The following is a 19,941-nucleotide window of genomic DNA, read 5'->3' on the forward strand; positions in this document are numbered from 1 at the left end:
CACAAACGATTATCTGACCTTAGTGTGGTAAGGTACAATTTATGAAAACAGATTAACTTTTTTATTTATTAGTAATGATTGTTTTCAAACAGATTTCCCAAACACGTCCCCAGATATCCATCTGTCTGTCTGTCTGTCTGTCTGTCTGTCTGTCTGTCTATCTATCTATCTATCTATCTATCTATCTATCTATCTATCCATCTATCCATCTATCCATCCATCCATCCATCCATCCATCCATCCATCCATCCATCCATCCATCCATCCATCCATCCATCCATCCATCCATCCATCCATCCATCCATCCATCCATCCATCCATCCATCCATCCATCCATCCATCCATCCATCCATCCATCCATCCATCCATCCATCCATCCATCCATCCATCCATCCATCCATCTACATTTTATTTCTTATTTCTTCTTTTGCTTTTACTGCTTATTTTCTGCACAATACTTATGTAATTATTAGACTACAGCAATAAGAACATATTGTTTTCTAAAGTTTGAATAATTATAAGAATAATAATTTAGCTCAAATATCATGTCAACTATTTCTGTAACAATTGAAGCGTGAATGAATGTTATGTAAAAAATCAAATAATTCCATAGAAATATTACATTAATTCGCTTGTGAACAGTTTCCTGTTGAACACACAGTAAAAAAGGATGCTTCATGGTGATCCTCTGTTTATAGACATACCAGATGGCAATGTTGTGAACCAATATTGCAGTATCTGTGAAAAATACAGGTTAAACAAATTATCGATTTATCAAATAATAAAAATAACCCTGCACATTTAAGATTTAAGGGCACATGCTTTGCAATGCATTTTTATGTCATGCTATGCACCTTTTGGAATAGATGAGATCTTATATAATACTGTTGACTTATGATTTTTCATTTTAGACTTGCACAAATATTCCTAATCACAACGTCTACAATAAATCTGCCGATCTCTGTTTTTGTGCACTAGATGTTGTAGGTCACCTTGTAAGTCACAGTTCTACAGCTATATTTAAAAAATAAATTAAAAAATACATGAAAGAGAGGTGCAAAAGTAAAATAGGAACAGTCTGTTAAAATAAAGGCAGAGTGACTCAGCCAACCAGCTGCTTGGTGAATGGTAAACAACCAGGAGCAGCATGTGAGAGAGTGTGACTGTGTTCTCGTAGTATTCTTCCCTGACATGTGAGGATGAAGGGAGTGGAGTCTGAGCATGTGTCAAATACACATTAAAGGAAAGTGCTGGGTAGGGCCAAAACACCTCCCAGTTCAGCTGCTCTTTTCAGGGGAGAACAACAGAGCTTAGGGTGGTACATGAAACTGGGGATGTTACATAAGTTGTGTGTGTGTGCAGACATTGACAACCATAGGACAGAGAGAAAGAAAAAGTGTGCTTGAGGTCAACTATGGGGACATTTGTCCTCTATTGTTTTGGCATGCACTTGCTCTTTTAATCGGCTGCAAAAATACCTGATCTTTATGCACAAGGCTTGAAGAGAAAACATACAGCAGGGTGGGGCAGAAAACACAAGGGGGATTATGAGGGACAGACAGTGTTTTTGTGGTGGAAAAATGACAGTGACCACCATCAGCTGTTGTTGTTTTGCACGCTGCAAAGGTGTTGGTTTTGCTAGGATCGAGTCTGTATCATTAACACGCAGTTGCAAAGCAATAGTTAACGTCTTAAGGGCTTAAGACTGATCCGTGAGCATGTGCAAGTGTATGCATGCTTGCCTTTGTTTACTACGGCTAGTGTGCTGCAGACACTGGAAAAAACGCCTTTCGGGACGGAGCAGCCAAAACAGAGCAAAACAAAGTTTCAGCCAAGCAGAGGATTGTATAACTTTTTTGACAGTTCTTAATTTCTAGAACGCATTTTGACTTGATTCAACTTCAACAACAACAGAAATAAAAATCATTCGAAATATTTCATGATGTGTCCAATTGCATTTTAATAATGAGGTACAATGCATTTCTAATGAGCCAATATTAGTTATTATGCTATAAAATATTATATATTTTTGCTAATGCAATAACATTACATTTCTTGATAGCCTATATAAAAATAGTAAAATTGTGAAATATTAATATAATTTAAAATAACCGTTTTCTATTGTTGATTGATTACATTAATAATAGCAAACATTTTTGTATTACACGTTTTCTGAAATATAATGTTTAAATATGCAAATAGGCATTGTCTAATTAAATATGCACTAATTTGCATACATTTCTAGGACAAAAATCAGAACATTGGATTAAACAAAGTCAGGATTAAAATTATTGTTTCATTTATTTGATATATTAAAGCCAAAGGTTTTTACAGAGAGGATATTGGATATCTCTATCACTCCACAAATCAGAAAATACTGTCAACAGCCAAAAATAATGAAATATTCGCCATTTATTTTAGGAATAAAATGTTGTATAAAATCAGGAAAATTATATATGAACAAACCCCTTTGTAAAAACCTTCATAATATAGATAAGAATAAAACTGTTAAGTTTGGTGTATGTAAGTGTTCATGAAGTGGAGATTTATGGCTCAATGTAGGAGGAAAAACTCATTTCGAGAAAACGGCCTTTTACTGTAATTGAAATCTACAGATGCAAATAGATCAAATGCTCTAAAAGATACAATTAAAAGTGTATTTTGGATGTTTTCTGTCCACTAGTCTGAAAAAAACACTATGAAAAGCCAAAAAGCCCAAATCTCAAAATTGACAAATGCATGAAAAAACACTGTTTTTGCCTTTAGTGTCTCCCCTTAATATATTTTAACATGTAATTTATTTCTGTGATGCAAAGCTGAATATTCAGCATCATTACTCCAGTCTTCAGTGTCACATGATCCTTCAGAAATCATTCTAATATGCTGATTTGCTGCTAAAGTAACATTTATTATTATTATTATCAATGTGCTGCTTAATATTTTTGTGGAAAATGTGATGCATTTGTCAGTATTCTTTGATTAATAGAAAGTTCAAAAGAACACAAGGCATTCATTTCTTTAAAAAAGACAACAACAATCCAACAATAAACCAAAAACTAACTGACTCCCAAAAATTTCATTTGATATTGAATGTTTTAGTCCTGTCATCTAACGCTTATTTATAATCTTTAAAAAGGCGTACATCTAAAAATGAATATATATGTTTCATACTGCACAATATAATCTTGTGAGGCATAATCATAGCGGTTATCCATGACATGAAAATAATTCTCAGATTATTAATATCGGCCAAACTCTTAATATCAGTGCTTCCCTATGCAAATATGCACTTTACAGAACAGCAAAAGATGGGATTGTGCAATGTGTCTCTCAAGGCAAATGTTCAGTAATGTTGCCTGGCAACATCGCTCAAAAGGTTGCCATGTGTTTCGACAGCATAAAGAGTGATGATGATTCATATACTTTCATTGCAATGAGCAGAGCGTACAGTATGTTAGTGCCGGCTTGCGATACGCAGATAAGGGGACCGTTTAGACCGCATGACTAAATCATTCGGTCAGCATTCTGCATGATTTTATCGATGGTGGTATTTTGAATGGGTTTACGTCAGCCGTACACAGAACAAGCTTTTATCCCCATATCAATCAAAGCAGACGTTCCCCGAGCCTGTTGTCTGCCCTGCACAAACCTGATGTTGGAGGGGGCGGATGAGACGGGATGGGGGGACAGAAAGAGAAAGACGGTTGCTTTCTGTCATGCCACATTCCACCTCCACCTCCGGTTTCCTATGGAGGACGTGTTATGAATATTTTACATTGTAAGTTCTGACACTCCCCATAAATCCATTTAGTCTCATGACAAAAATGCACTCCTGGCACCCATCGCTGTCCTGCCCGGCTCCTCAGGAAAGACTACTATCCTCTACAGCCTTAACCAGTCATGCATTACTAAAGTCATTAGTAAAGGATGGGCATGGGTAGATGCTGGAAACAAAAAGCTTTGGAATTTCAATTTGCTTGCTGTTTCTCCTTAAGATCTGCTAGTTTTTTTTAATCACATTTCTTTCACAATAGGCCTCCCTCTAGTTGGCATGCAGGCGCATTCTCCCATACAAACTGATTTTCTCCTTAACACTAATCCTATTCTCATAACTTTGGCAAAATAACGTTTTACCTTAAACGACTGTATAAATGCTAACCCTGCAGTGGAAAAAGTCTGTGATAATAAATGTCAATTTATAATTGAATAAAGCACACTTACTGAAAGAGATAGATAACACTAAAATGACTATTTTTTTCATTATTTAATCACCCACATCATTCCAAACCTGTATGACTGACTTAGTTTTCTGCACACAAAAGAGGATATTTTAATAAATGTTTTTTTTTTTGTCTATACATTGAATCTCGCGTGGACCAGTATTTTGTTCATCGTTGTAACATTCTTCATAATATCGTCTTTTTGTGTTCTGCAGAAGAAGGAAAGTCATGCAGTTTTAAAATGGCATGAGGGTGAGTAAATGATGACAGAATTTTCATTTTTGTGAGCACTATCCCTTTAAACAAACAGTGTTAATGCTGTCAACAATAAGAAAGAAAATCACACTAAATCTCTTTCATATTTTAGACTCCAAGAAAAGCCGTAAGATGGAGTGCTGTTGGAGACGTGAATAATTTGTATAATGTTTGTACAATTAGGTACTAGAAAATGCCTTAAAGTCCACCTGTGGTGAAAATCAAGTTTTTAATGTTGTTTATAAGTCTATGTAATGTTTTTAATATGCTTTAAGACAAACCATGTGCAAATTCATAAGTCAGCACCATTACTGAGTATTTTCTCCTTAGTGAACTAAAGACAGTCTCAAAAATGCGGTTTGAAATCGCTGGTGTTTCTGACGTCACAAACTGCCTTGTAACCAATCGCGCCAACGTGTTATTGTCAACAAGTGGATCTCTGAGCTGGTGCGAGTGAGTGTAAACGGGGCTAATTTGCATATTCATAGAACCGTGTATACTAAATGAGGCAAGGGTGTAGAGTTGCGTTCAAGCTATTTTAAGGCATGAAGATTTTTTTCAAGGAAAAAAACGTTTAAATGGGTTATTTTGATGATCAAAGATGAATTTTAAGGGATACCATTGCAGGGGGACTTTAAAAGGTTTTCTTTTACATAAAGTGGGTCGCCCTACAGGGGCCAACATATTTGATCACATGACCAGTCACAGCCATTATATTGTGCCACTACTGGCCAGTGAAAAAAAAAAATTCATAGTGTAGGCCAGGGGTGCCCACACTTTTTTGCTTGATGATCTACTTTTAAAATGATCAACACAATGAGATCTACCAACTAAAAAACACAGTTTAATAAAAAAAAAAATAAAAAAAAAAAAAAAACACTTCAAATGCTTGTTGCTACTACAGTAGTAGTACTGCATGTAATCTTGTAATTAAGGAGAAAAATAATAATACATGTTCATTGTTGATATTCAATTTTAACACTAAACTCAAAATACATACAACATTTTGCCTTATTCTGATGACTTGCACTGACTGGAATCAGACAGTAATCCGGGCAGAAGCTGCTGATAGCGAATCTTAAACAGGCCTCCACATTGTCATCAGTCATGGTGGACCGGTGTTTTGATCATTTTCAAACAGTTTATTTTCAAATGGTTGGAATTTATTAATGAATGAATGGCATTTGTGTACGCTACCGATTCCGAATACTGTTAGCTTCACAATTTCGCGCTCTGTTCTCCGAAGCTCTTGAGCTGGAAAGCAGAAGCAGGCTAGTTGTCATGACAACCGAATAAACAAAAATCGCGCCTGGTAAAAATTCATTCGTCAAGTGCAAGTTATACAGAAACTAAAAGAAGGAAGGACAATGCTATATTTATTTTTATTCAAATTTAACAAAAGCATATTTTAAAATTATTTGCGATCTACCAGCATTGTCTTTGCGATCGACTGGTAGATCGCGATCGACCTATTGGGCACGACTGGTGTAGGCTACCATTATATCTCCTGCTTCACACATCACTTGAAGAGGAACATCTGAGGCGAAGTTGATCAGTGACAGTGCAGAACACATTCACATCGGCTATGAGCTATGAAAGAGCAATAAAATCCTCCACTTGGTCATGTTAAAGGTGTCAATATGATAATCAAAGCAAACAATAAATTGCTAGGTTGCTTAATTACAGTGTTATTAGCAGACTTTGCTAACACCAGTCTCTGCACATGGAAGATTACATAAATGATCAATAAGTCTTCTCATAGCTGATCAGGTGGGCTTCCCTGCTGACACTGAGTTACATTAGTGTCTTCTTCCTGCTCAATAATCAACAGTCTTTTACACTGGAATCCATCAAAGGGCACTTCCATTATCTCTGCAATAATTAAATATGCTTTAAAAAGGGAACACATTCACTCCATGGTAGTTCTTCTGAAGCTCATGACAGATTTATTGCATGTTTTGAAAAGGTTCAGAGATAAAGTATGTCCATCATTCTGAGCACAGTCAATTATTTACATAGACAATAAAATACCAGGAAGTTTCTGTTATAAATGACACCCATATATGGGTAACAGTTAACAATTATGCTTCAGTAAAACCTGTAACGGCATGTGTCTAAACTGAGTTTGTCAACCGCATCAATGGCATGTATAAAGAATTAAAAGAATGAACAAGCTGAAATACCTGAAAATCTCTTAACCGGATATTTCATTTATATCTATGAATTGATGGTACAAACTGTCTGTACGGCAAGGCATAGCTCATAGTTTCACCCGAAAATGAAAATTCTTTCATCACTGAAAGTGTTGTTCCAAACCTGTTTGACATTCTTTTCTCTGTAACACAGAATAAGTTATTTTGAAGAATTCTTCAACTGTTTTTGTCTTTACAATGAAAGTCAGTGGGGTTCAAAACAACATTGGACCCCATTGACTTCCATTGTGTGGTCATTAATAAAAAACAGACATTTTTCAAAATATAAAATGTGTGTGTGCACAGAAGAAATAAATCATACAGGTTGGGAAGGACTTGAAGGCGAGTAAATTATTTTTGGGGGTGTATAATCCCTTTTAGAGAACTGCAGCTTTTACAGAGCTTTGGAAATCTTCTTAAGGCCAAATGTGTGTATGTATGCAGGTGAGTGAATGATTTGTTTGTAATGTGAGGGTGTGCACTTTGATTGTATTAAACCATATAAGTTGACAAGTACAAAAAGTCAACAAGAAAAAAAAAGTCATTCTAAATGCAATAATGACTGCAGTTTTGCTAACCTGATCATTGCTAAATAAAAAGAGGCAGATCTTCCAAATAACAAGACAATTATCAAGGCTTTGGAAGCCTTTTAGGATTGATTTAAATATAGACATCTAAACTCATGAAATTAGGCAATTAGCAAGGTCAAAGTCATCTAGTGTTATGACAGGAATGCTGAACATGTTGCACAGACTTCTGGAGGCAATCTGACTTGTACATTTGCATATCAAGCAGTTACTTGTTCAGGGTGTAGTCAGCACTGTATACCGGCCTCCTGCAGTGACCTTTGGAATGTGGAATGCATGGAATGCAATCTGTGCCGTGTGTCACTGACAGCGTGATGTGGAATTCTGACCTCAAGGGTTCCCTCTTTCTTAAAAATTAACAGTCACTTCAGAGTTTTTACCACAGCAGTGCATTTTGCCTTTGATGTGTGTCTTTGAAGGTCTTAAACATAATTAGATCTAGTTTTGGGGTCTAGTTTGATGAATTTTTAGCTACCAAGATGCGTTTAACTTGGATTTGTGCAGCCAGTAACTCTATAATGAAGCTTGTATGTATGTAGTCTCGGTGGAGCCTTTGACCCCCATGCCAAGCCAGATTTTGTCACCCCCTAGCCATCTGTATTCAGTCCCGGATTAACCTCTCATACAAAAGAAGCGTGAAGAGCCGCTTCCCTCTTTCTAAGCATTGTCACCATTTATCTGGAACCCTTGCAGCTCAGCATGCAAAGACCACTTCCTGTTAGCTCAATGACGTGATATTAGCGACAGTTTCTGGAAAAGTGCCATTGGCTTGTATTTCAGAGTGTACATTTGGAGAATCCCTGGGCTTGCACTGAAGTTGCAATCTGACTGTATCGTCAGTTACAATCGTTGAGAAGCAAAGTGCACATTCAGACAGTAGGGGTGGGCGATATGACTAAATTCTTATTTCACGATATGAGAAATTTTATTTCACGATAATGATACATATCAAGGTATAGTTATTTTGTTTTATCTCATTTCTGTTATTAAAAATAAGAAAGAAGAAGCAAATTACAAACAATAGAACAAATACAATATAACAAAGATATAAATGAAATTAAGTTCATTCATAAATTATGTTTTTCAGGTACAGTAGGCTTAGAATTAGTACCGAAATTGAATAATCAAATGTAAAAATAAAATATTGCATTGTCTTCTCTGAAATAAATAAATATAAAATTCTTATTAAAGCTAAAAAAAAGTATTTTTTTCTTTTGTTTGTTTCACATTAGGTCACAGGTTTATTAGGCTGCTGTCACTTTAAGACTAAATGCACAGATCCATTATACTGATACATCTGCTTTACAACCAACAGTTAATTTTCACTTGAGACATAACCGGCTGTGTTTACATGAATACTCCACACGATGAGCATTTTGACACAATTGTGTGTGTACTCGACTATTTAAGCAAAATAAGACGTGAAAGAGAACTGAATTCACAATTGCATGCTGAGAGACGTGGGTTTCTTTGCACAGCTTGTGTCAGTCAGCGCATACACCGTATTGAGTTATTTTTCACTGCTTATTGTGCTTAATAACAGTTTTTAACATCGAGCACGTCCCAAATGATCGATCACCTTCTGAGAGTGGCAGCTTTCCGTGCGCGACAATGGCAGTGTGCCAGTCAGCACGAGCACTGAACCGAGTTCCTTTTCATGATATACTGAGCTTATAACTCTTTTGAACAAGAGTTCAAGCACGTCCCGCTCTTTATATTCTCATATCACTCTGAAGTGTCAATAGTGCTATATATATTTTCATACCACGATATACATGATATAGCAAAATCTAAAGATAGACATTTTATATCATCATGCTGCTCAGCCCTATCAATAAACAAATGCAGTTTTAAAAAGTATATTTTAAAATATATTAAAATAGAAAACAGTATTTTAAATTGTAATAATATTTTTACAATATTACTGTTTTCACTGTACTTTTAATTCAATAAATGCAGCCTTAGTGAGCGTATAGAGACTTCTTTCAAAAACATTAAGTCTTACCGATCCCAGACTTTTCAATGGTACTGCATATTTAATATGTATGTATGTGTATATAAAGTATGAAATATACTGTATCTATATATATATATAAAACTTTTTTCATTTAAGTATTGTATGTTTGCATATTATGCTAAATATACCTTGTATAAAAACAAATCTCTCTCACATAAAAAAAAATAATAATAAATGCAATCACCAAAAAAAATCCTAGTGCGAGGAGTGGCTAATTACTCAGATTGTTTATTGTGGAATGACATTGTCAGATAGTGTCTCTGTAGCTCAGACAAAGAGAAAACAACTATGTAATTTGGTTGTCTCTTTAGCTGTAATCCTGTTTTCTGCTTGTTTTTGCCATTTTGGGAAGAGTGAGATCTCTATACTAGAGAACAACCAATCTGTAGTCACATAATATAACACTTGGTACTTTAACTCAAGCTTTCAAGATAGTTTTCATACTTTATTTTTTATCTTCTGGCATCTTCAAAGAGAACACTGTGTTGTGAGTCAATATAGTTGCAAGATAGAGCACAAAGACATTCTTATATCTGTGTCAGTGTCTGATTTACACATGTACTAGAGACAGACACACACACACACACACACTTACACCAAAAGAACAGACAGTACACACTACAATTATTATTACTAGCCTGTTTGCCTAATTTGTCTCTTGAGTGCAAGAACTACCTGCATAGCCAGACAGTTAGCTGGAGTCTGCCAGACTTAGACAGTTAGCTGGGGCCGCTGAAGGTTTGTTAAGCCACTGTGATGACTGCGTGATCAGGGCTGTAACCGTTGCGGATCATGCAGTCTCCCAGACACCGATACACACAGACGCCTGGCTGCGAGCCAGCTAGTCAGGGAGGTTCAGACGGCCTGCTGTGAACATTGTAAATATGCTTTTCAACACATTGTGGGCATGGTGAAAAAAAGTTTTATCTGTTACTCACCTAGCGTTTGATTTTTAGGATTGGGTCACTGTGATTATTTGGAACAGTCTGTTATCTGCATGGGTCGTTCTATCTTCTCTGTCTGCGAAGTGTCTCTATCTTCTCTATCTGCGTGTTTGTACTTGCATCAAACAATCTGAAAACACTGTAAACATGATTCAACGCCGGCATCCAGTAACATTCGTGGAATAGTACGGTACAAGATGTGTTTGTTTGCATCTGACTGCCTGTTTGTTTTCCATTATTGGACTTGTTTTTTTATTTTCTAAAATACTGACCCTTGCACTTCCAGTTAGTTTAGAGACGATTCAGAGAACTCAACTGCAGGAAGTGAAAGTTAAGCCACCCTCTTGTGTTGTCTCCCCTGAGCAAGCACTGTTAAAATGACCTGCTCATTCAGACTTTTGGAGAGACTCATTGAACAAGATGACCTTTGATGACCTAAAGTGATCAGGTGGCCTTTGACCTCAGTGCTTAAAGAAGACAAGGAAGAGAAAAAATAGGTTTGCTAACAGCTAAATAAGCAGCTATAAATGTGTTTCCTATTCCTTTTTTTCCCTAAATAAAATATTTATATTTTGTTACATTTACAGTAAAAAACATCTAGCAGCTGTGGTTCAGAACTTTACCATAAAAATATTCACAGTGTTGTATTGGGGGGATATGATTGTAGCAACAGATATTTGTATATTTTATAGTTATTAACTTCGTAATTAATGTTAAAATACCAACACTGTAAAAAGTGATCAGTTGACGTAACTTACAAAAGTGAGGAAACCCATTGCCTTAAAATTAAATAGTAAGTAAATAAACTTCATGCTTAATTATGTGTAATTGTCAAGTTCACGTAACTTTTTTTTTTAAAATATGCATGACGTTTATTTACTTAAGACAACGGTTTCCTCCCTTTTTTAAGTTAAGTCAACTGATCACTTTTTACAGTGAACCTATTTGACCAAAATATTGTCTAAAACATTTTTTTCATGCATAAATCAGATTTTTTTAACAATATTTTGCATGTATTGTCTTTCAAAAATAATTTTAGTTTACTAATTAACAGTTTTTTACTGTAACATTTTTACATTCTTTTTCTCTGTTGTTTTTTTACAATGTTATCTGAGCAATAGACAAGTAACTACTGATTTAGCTAAAAATCAGAAATTTTAAGTTATACTTATAATTATTGGAATAGCATGTTTTTAGACTCAGATGCATAATTGAAGTATATGCTATGATCCTGATCTAGAGATGTTGCATTTCAGATCTGATTGAAAGTGACATTTTTGTCTATAATTACTGTTGTGCGTTGTAGGCCATGTGTTTGGAGTAGATCTTAAAACCTGTGACTGCCTTTCTTTCTGCCACTGTGGTTCTGACCCCGAGCCCTGCAGAAATATTAGATTTGGCATTAGCGGTCGTCTCTCTCCGCCACTGCTGATTGCCCCAGACTGATTGATTTCTGCTGAGGAAACAGGAGCCTAATAATGACTTTCACATATGAGCAGGACACGTGACTTTAGAAATGTTTGCTTGATTGATTCGTTTCGGGCAACACTGAAGTTAGATCCGCTTATTAGTGAAAGTAACAATACAACTTCCTATGAAAAACGGGTTGGTTTGATAAGGCCCTGCATTTGGAGAATGCAAACAGACATTTTTACAAAATTAAGATTAGGAGCATGTGTCTTTGTGAAGTGGACTTGCTCTGCTAAGTTTTGTGGCCCAATTCATCTGATCAGGGCTTTTCGTTTGGCATTGTCGTCGTGCAATGTGTGCTGTCAGATTACAGACTCAGAGCTGACGGGCGCGTGCCTGACTTCCCACTGGCTCCTGAGGGCTTAACTTCTGCTAATCAATCAGTCCCAGTAGGGAGTCCATGTGTTCCCATCTTCAGTTTAACGTGACCAATGAATGAATCTCTGTTACCAACGGTAACCCCCAATCAGACAGATATGGTGTTGCCTGACTTGTCAGACTGTAGAGGAAGTGGAGAAACCACTGAGTGCTCTTATGGTCTGCGCTCTCTGGCATCACAGAAAGTAGCAGTCATAAAATATCGTCTACACGCACAACACAGACAATAATTAACTTAGCAGATTATAGACAAAATACATCGTAGAATGGGAAATGTCTTTGAAGTATATGCTCTAATTGACAAGCTGACGATACACCTTTTGTTATCGATATGAACTCTGTTTTTGGAGAACGAAGAGGGTCATTTGTATTGATTTTGAACTGGTGCCCTTCAGTCGCAAAAATCCATGTTTGTGTTGCTATTCTTGCTGGTTCTTCCGTATTTGCAGACCATTAATCTCCAATGTCGTAAAAGGAAACATGCTGTGGTGGCAACAGGAAATGTGGGCTGTAAAGCTGTGCATGCTGATGAGTTTATTTACCATAGGACAGGCCCACAATTTGACAACAAGGTCCCATTGCGTCAAAGAGAACGGTGCGTGGATGCAGCATTAGGATTCCACGATTAATGATATGTGATGCAAGGATTAAACAAGCAAGCGAAAAATCGATTGATTGTTGTCATTACCTGTATTTTCTTAAATAAGTGTCTGAACTTCTATAGGCTTGCCCCATATGCCCTCTGTCTATGCTACTAGCTGTGCTTCAGGACACTTAGTAAAAACATTAGGTTACACTTTATTTTAAGGTGTCTTTGTTAACCTGTATTTATACATTTAAGTACTGAGTAATATTAACTACATGTACTTACTATAGGGTTAGGAATAGGGTTTGGTTTGGTTTAGGGTTAGTTGCATGTAATTATGCATCATTTATAGGTATTACTATAGTAACTGCATGTAACATATGTAACAATGACACTGTACAATAAAGTGTTACCAAACATTGTATAAATATACATTAAAATGAAATGAATGAATTGATTTGTACAAATGTATAAATGTACAATTTTGCTTTAGGCCATTGTTAAACAGACCTTGGCACTCAGTCAGAACTAATTTAAACTACTCACAGACACGAAATGTCTTGTGAGTCTTAAAAGTCATGTGACTGCTCTGTTTGCTGCTGAACAACAGTGGACTTCATAAGGAACGGAGTGATGAGAGGATCTTATTTTTCGCGGCCCCTGACCTTGGCTCAGAAGACATGAACTCATTAGTGTCTCAGACAGAGAGGGGTGACCCAGCTGCACATGATTCTCGTTCTGACTTCACACTATTTCAACAACATGGCCACCCATGACCCCATAAGCATGCATAGCACGTTTGAACCTACGTTTTATACTGACTTTCTGGGAACATCTAAATGGTTGCATCCAATATTTATTGTTATTTATAAAGGTTTAAATGTTCAATAAGTATTGGATGCAACCATTCAGGCATGTGAGGGGTGTTCATTTATTACTAAAAAATATTCAAAATGTTTATTGAAATAATTTCAATAATCAGCATAATGTGGGATTTTATTCTTTATATTTTCTGAGCAACAGTACGGAGCCATGCACATGACCACGAATTAATAATTCATTCCCACATTTTAGTTAAATAGTGGACATGTACTAATTATTTCCCTCGTTTTAGTTATATCACAGCCACGAGTGAACTGAATTTAAACAAGGGAATGAATTAGTACAACATTATGTAACCAAATCAGTGGAACAAATTAGTTAATAGTCATGAATTAATTAAGACGAAGGAAGCAACTAATAAAACATGGCCATTAATTAAGTGGAAACGAATTCTTAATTCTAAATGATCATCTATTTTAGAACTATTTTGAATGCTACAGATCCACAATCTGACTTCTGGCTTGAAATGAATCAACACTGAACTGATTTCAACTAAATAATGACTGTTTACTATTGTCTTTTTTAGAGCAGAATTGAATTCTATTTGCAGCATTGAATCATTGTAAAGCTGCTTTGAAATGATCTGTATTGCATAAAGCCCTATATAAAGAAAAGTGACTTGACTATGTGCGAAGCTCCGTACAACAGTGGCTTCATTTGGATAAGTTAATCATGCATATTTCTGTTGGAATAAATATGGAAAGGGATGTTTAAACCTGCATTTTAGCCTGTGATTTTCTTCATTTCATGATCTTAAAATAGATTGCCTATGAATATGCACACTACAGACATCATAATTCTACTATGCTGTGTTTATATTCAGACTATAGTGTTTATGTCTGATGTAAAACCCCCACCATACTCCATTTTTTGCTTTTCAGTGAACATTTGAGTCAGTGACATGCTCAAATATAGCTCCTTATAGTCTAAGAATAGAACGTGCAGTCAGACTATTCATGGCAGTGGCTGTTACCTCAGTATAGCGAGTATCGTTGTTAAAGGGCTGTGCTATTGCTGCCATGGAAATAAGAGCCTTCTGTTCCTGTTTTTCTTCTATTTTCTCCCTCCGGCTTGACGTCAGCGCAGTCCTGAAGTGCGCAGCTCAGCCCAGCAGCCGCCCAGGGTACGCACCGTGCTTTAGTCATGTCTGTCTGCAGAGGAGCCCATCAACGTCAGCTTTGTGCACGGACAAGTGCCTCGGGTCAGAAAACACTGTTTTCTCTTGGGCTTTTACAATGAAGACACAAATATATCTGTCAGTTGCTTACTGATCCACCCCACCTAAACAATGGCCCCTGTTGATGACTTCATAAAGTGGGTGATTATTGCTCACTAACTTTCTTCTCATCACCCCTCTTGAATTGTGCCATTGTTTTTACCCCTCTCCAGTAAGTGAACTTTTTTTTTGGCACAAGGGAACTGTAAACACTGCCACATGTAAGAACAGAGCTCCCTGTGAAAATACAGACATGCCATTCAACCTTTCTGTACAGCATTATGTTCTCAAGAAAAGATGTTTTCAAGATTTGCAGATGTTGATGGATGAGTCATGACATTATTCACTTCATTTTACTAAAGTTGTAGAGGAGTCATGCCCAGATGCCTCAGATGGTCTTTAAAAGAATATGGTGTGAGTCAGTGCATTAGTCTTGTTGGAAGTCATGGTGTTGAAGATGTGGGGGTCTATCACGTGCAGCCTCTTTCAACCAGTCCATTTAGCTGTCTGCAAAAGTTAATGGGAAGATCACAGGCTATTTGATCAACGTACCCCTCCTGCATGTTTACTGTGGCTTGCAGGCGGCCTGACCTTTCACAGTCACCAAAGAAAAGGTCAGTGAAGTCACAGTGATCAAGCTATTTCCCCCCCCCTTTTTTTTTTGGTCTTCTGAAAACAGCTCAAGTCTGTGACTAATATGTTTGTGCATGTTTTCATGTCCAATCGATAAAGACATTGTTCTTTTTGAACAATATATTACTACTGAGTACTGACTGTGCCACTTTGTCTTTTTGGCTGAAGGGTAATATTAGAATCAGTGTAAAAGAATAGCTAAGCATGTTGTGATTTATCTGACTGTAGTTTCCTTCATCCTCTTGAGCAGGAAGATATTAAAAAGCCAGTGTAGAATGTCTATCAGCAGAGCCGTGTTCTCAGGTATATTTTGCGCCTCTTGCAAACAAAGCCATTTGTTTGAGAAACCGATAAGGAACCTCTTACTTTTGTACACATAGTGCTGCATCTAGGCTGCATGATTTATGATGCAGGTAGGGGAAAAAACAGGTGTCAATATGTGAACAGCAGTCTTCTTGGGAATGATGTTTATTTACTATTAATCATAGTAAATGATTTGTCTGTTGTCCCACAGTTGTCCCACAGAACAATTTAAGTCCCTCTCTTCCTTATTGTGTGCTTAAAATAACATCTGAAATTATCATACTGGCTATTCCAACAAGGAAGCAAGAGTATTTTTAACTCATTTATCTTTTTATGACCAGCTCTGAACTGAACTCATGTCAGTTCATGTGAGAGTTTTTGCTCTAATGTCCAAAAAGATGCACTTTCTGATTTTAAATCCGGCATAAAAAAACACAACAGGAACTGTTCATTTTTTTAGCCATTAGGCATAAAATTTATTTCATAAGAAAAAGTACACATTTGTAAATGTATAAATAACCAAATATATTATTTGTTTTGAATGACATCAGTGTTGTGCATAAATAAAAAATTACGGTAAGACAAATTCAGCCCTTAAATAGCAGTCTCTTATTGAAAGCAGAAGTTCTTTTCCTCTGAAGACCTGTCACATTATTGTCAGGACTGAGTCACGTGTTATTCATTCATTCCCCACGTGGAGTGCAAAGTGCGGCCGTACGCCGCCGTCTGGAAACATCCCGTAGCATCCTTGCTGCATCCCTTCAGAGGTACAACACAGTCCACAACCAACCCTTGGTGCTCCTTTGGTCCTCCCAAAGGGCGATAACACCGACCATGCATTATGAGGAACGTGGACGAATGTCTCTAGTATCCTCTGACACTTCGGATTCCATAAACATGGAAGTGGAAGCTCTGGAATGGACTATTAGACAGTCCCCTTTAATTGATGAGCGTGTCCTCAAAGGACGACATCAATATTCCTTTTCTCTTCAGCACATTTCAGTGCAGAATAGCTCAACGCTCTTGCAGGGCAATGGAGGGCACCCACTGGTTCCTGCAACGGCTTTCCTTGCAGTAACTCCCCACCTCGTTCAGCTTCAGATGCTCAGCTTGTGGGTTCTATGAGAAGGAAAGAAATATGATTAGTATGGCAAATCTTTCACTATAGCTTGTTTTGTACTTCCCTAATTTGTGTTAAGGGTGCAAATTGCTTCAGGAACGCCAAGCTCTTTATCAGACGCACTTAACATTAAAACTGTCTCATTCAAGAGATTTACACATCACAAACATATCACAAAAAAGCTAGTGTTTTGTTAAAAAAGTTAAAGATAGTCGATGTAAACAAATTGCACCCTTGCCCCCGAATGTTATTTTACAATTCGCACAGTTTCTGTTAATTGTTATATGCGTAAAAATAGGCTATAGGCTACTTACAGTGACAAGTATGCAGTGGAGGTCTCTTGGTTCATTGGCGTTGCTGTCAGTGGAGAGAGGTTCCTCGAGAACCTGTGCTAAACGCCTCATGCCGGACACACGCACAATGTTGATATCGATGTCACAGCAGAAAGCTTGGATGAGCGTGAAGTGGATCTGAAGCGCAACATCACTTTCGTCCTCTTCATCGGTCGCCAAAACGCACAGGACCACGCAGTCTGGGTCACTGTAAAAGTTAACAAATGCATTTAATTTAATATTCTATTCGGTATTTTCAATTTTCTCTAATGCATGTTACTGAATTGAGTAAAATACTTACACATTCATGAGTTGTGCAGACTCGTAGACTCCAACTGTCAGACAGTTTTGTCGTTGCGCAGCCACTAGCAGCTCCTCGAGAGCTTCACGTACTGTTTCCATTCTTTAAAAGAAAAAAATAATTGTCAGTTTTAATTTATGAAACAATTAAAATGAGAAGAAGGAAAAATATATATTTTGAACCTCCTTAGTTATACGTAACAAGTAACTTACTTTCTGTCAGTGCTGCTGCATCCAACAACTTCCTCCAGAGTCATGTTTGTCCTTAAATTATATTATAATCCAGAAATCGAAATTCCTCCAAAGAATGTAATTCCAAAGAATATGTCGATCTTTGAAGGCGGTTGTAATCCACAGAGATTTCGAGTGGTTTCTCTCTCGCACTGTCTCGACTCGTGTTTGACTCGAGCTGTGTGGGAGCCGAGGTTTTTATAGCAGGAGTTGAGTAGTAGGCGTGGTTGAAACTGCAGTCGAAACCTCATGTTAGCTGCCCACGAAGGTTTCTATGGAGTCTCCTATTGTGCGGAGTATTGTGTCATCTACAGTTGTCTTTGTGTAGGGAACGATCAATGAGCTATTTTCCATAATGTAATCCTGCAGACTAATCTGTTAAAATGAATTCTCATTAATACTGATAGATGGTTGCTGATATGGATTTAAAGCTGCACCCTAATGACACATGAAGAACCCCCTGAGATTTCAACCTATTGTTAAACTTTCAAAAGAAAAAAAAATACATCGGATAATATTTGAGATAAGCTAATATAGATATAGGCCTATTTTATATGTGCATTTTCACTTTATATGTTGTTTATTTTGCAGTTGGCATTTCTATTGCATTCTCACAGACTTGTCTATTTTGCAGTGGCATTGCAAACTGTTGTGCAAAAAGAATGAAAATAATAATAGCCTACATAGGCTATCTTAAATTTTTTTTATACATTATAATGTCAACTAATGCACGTGCACTTTTACATTAAAACGGTTGCATTCAGACTGTACAATACATTTAAAAAATGTCTCATTAAAATAATGTAATAAAATAAATGAAAAATTAGGCCTACGTATTATTTAACCTTGATATCAATCTATATGTTTTTTATTATTGTCTCAAATAATAATGATAATTATCATCAATGTATTGCATGATGCAAAAGTCACCCAATTCGCATAACTATTTTGAACAGCCATTCAACAGTCATGAGCCCCAGACTGTCTCGATTGTCCAGCGCTCCATCTGGTGGCGAGAAGTGAGAACTGGAGGTCTGAGACAGGGAGGGACATGTGCGGGCACGTACCTCAGAAATTAAGGTGATCATGAAGGTAATCATTCTCTGATTACATCAGAACTAATAACTAGATCCGAGAATTACACGAACCTCCGCGATTTCGTTGGTTTCGCTGCTTATGGTCAGATATCATTAACTTAAATCATTTAGCTTTACTGTTGTGTCAGGTGATGATAATGTGTTATAACAAAATAAAGATGAGTTGTGAAGCGAAACACGCTCGGAGGTTTACTTGATTGTCAGATGTTCGCCATTTTGCATGATAATCAGTTGGTTCAACCACGGCTGTCGTGATTAGATTAGGCCTACATCAGTTCATTAAAATTATAGTGTGATAAAGTTTGTTGCACCATATCTGTTGAAAACGTGTTTACCATCTTAATCCTTTTCAGGTGGCATCAACGATACGACCTTGCAAACATATATAGTTAATAGTTTAAATGATAAACGCATAAAAGTTTTATGTTGATCTAACGTTAGCAGGGCCGGCGCTAGCCATTTGGGTGCCCTAAGCACAAATGCTTGGTGGTGCCCCCCCCCCCCCCCCCCACCCACCCACCAAGGGAATAACAACCATTCAGAATTTCTTAGTTAGGTTCTCTTTACTTCCAAAATAACTGCTGCAAATAAATAATTTTACATTAACAATGGCACCAAACATGAAAAGAAATAAATAATATAAAGGTTAAAATTATAAATACCAAATACCACCACAATTACTAAAAACACAGATTTGGAACTGAACAATGTAAACACAGAAAGTTAAAAGTGCAAAGGTCAGGCACAATATAATAATTCTGTACATAATTTGACAACTCTGTGAATATGAAAATATACAAACACTGAGATTGTGGGTTTTTTTTTTTTATTCTAATTGCAGTTTCAAAGTAAAAAAAAAAAAAAAAAGATTTTAGCCATGCAGGGCTAAAGCCCCGGATCTTTTGCACTACTATAGCGACGCCCCTGGACATGCATACGCATAGGCGTAATTTGCGGGTAGGACATGTCCCCACCACTTTTGAAACATCTCGCGGCACGAATGTACCAATACAAACAAACAAAACATCTCCAGTTAACCAGCAGAGCATTCATTTCATTCGTTTTTTAAATAAGAGTGGATTTAGCGCTGAAATGTGTTGTTTTTTTAAATCAACTGATCAAAGTGCTCGTTGCCGAGCGATCAGTGGCGCGGATACTATGTTTGTTCTGGCTCGCGC

The 19,941-nt window shown here is 36.8% G+C and overlaps 1 protein-coding gene across 1 annotated transcript; it reads right to left on the reverse strand.

Annotated features, from left to right (window-relative positions):
- Positions 1-16,130: 16,130 nt before the first annotated feature.
- Positions 16,131-17,841, reverse strand: gadd45bb (growth arrest and DNA-damage-inducible, beta b). Its single transcript, XM_081375542.1, has 4 exons — positions 17,649-17,841; positions 17,437-17,538; positions 17,118-17,343; positions 16,131-16,802 (listed from the first exon to the last, which is right to left on the reverse strand). Exons 1-4 carry the CDS (start codon positions 17,690-17,692, stop codon positions 16,698-16,700), a joined length of 477 nt encoding a protein of 158 aa, XP_081231668.1. The 5' UTR covers positions 17,693-17,841; the 3' UTR covers positions 16,131-16,697.
- Between the last annotated feature and the right edge of the window lie 2,100 nt (positions 17,842-19,941).

Source organism: Scardinius erythrophthalmus (genome assembly GCF_964197995.2).
Source record: "Scardinius erythrophthalmus genome assembly, chromosome: 9".
Lineage (NCBI taxonomy): Eukaryota > Metazoa > Chordata > Actinopteri > Cypriniformes > Leuciscidae > Scardinius > Scardinius erythrophthalmus.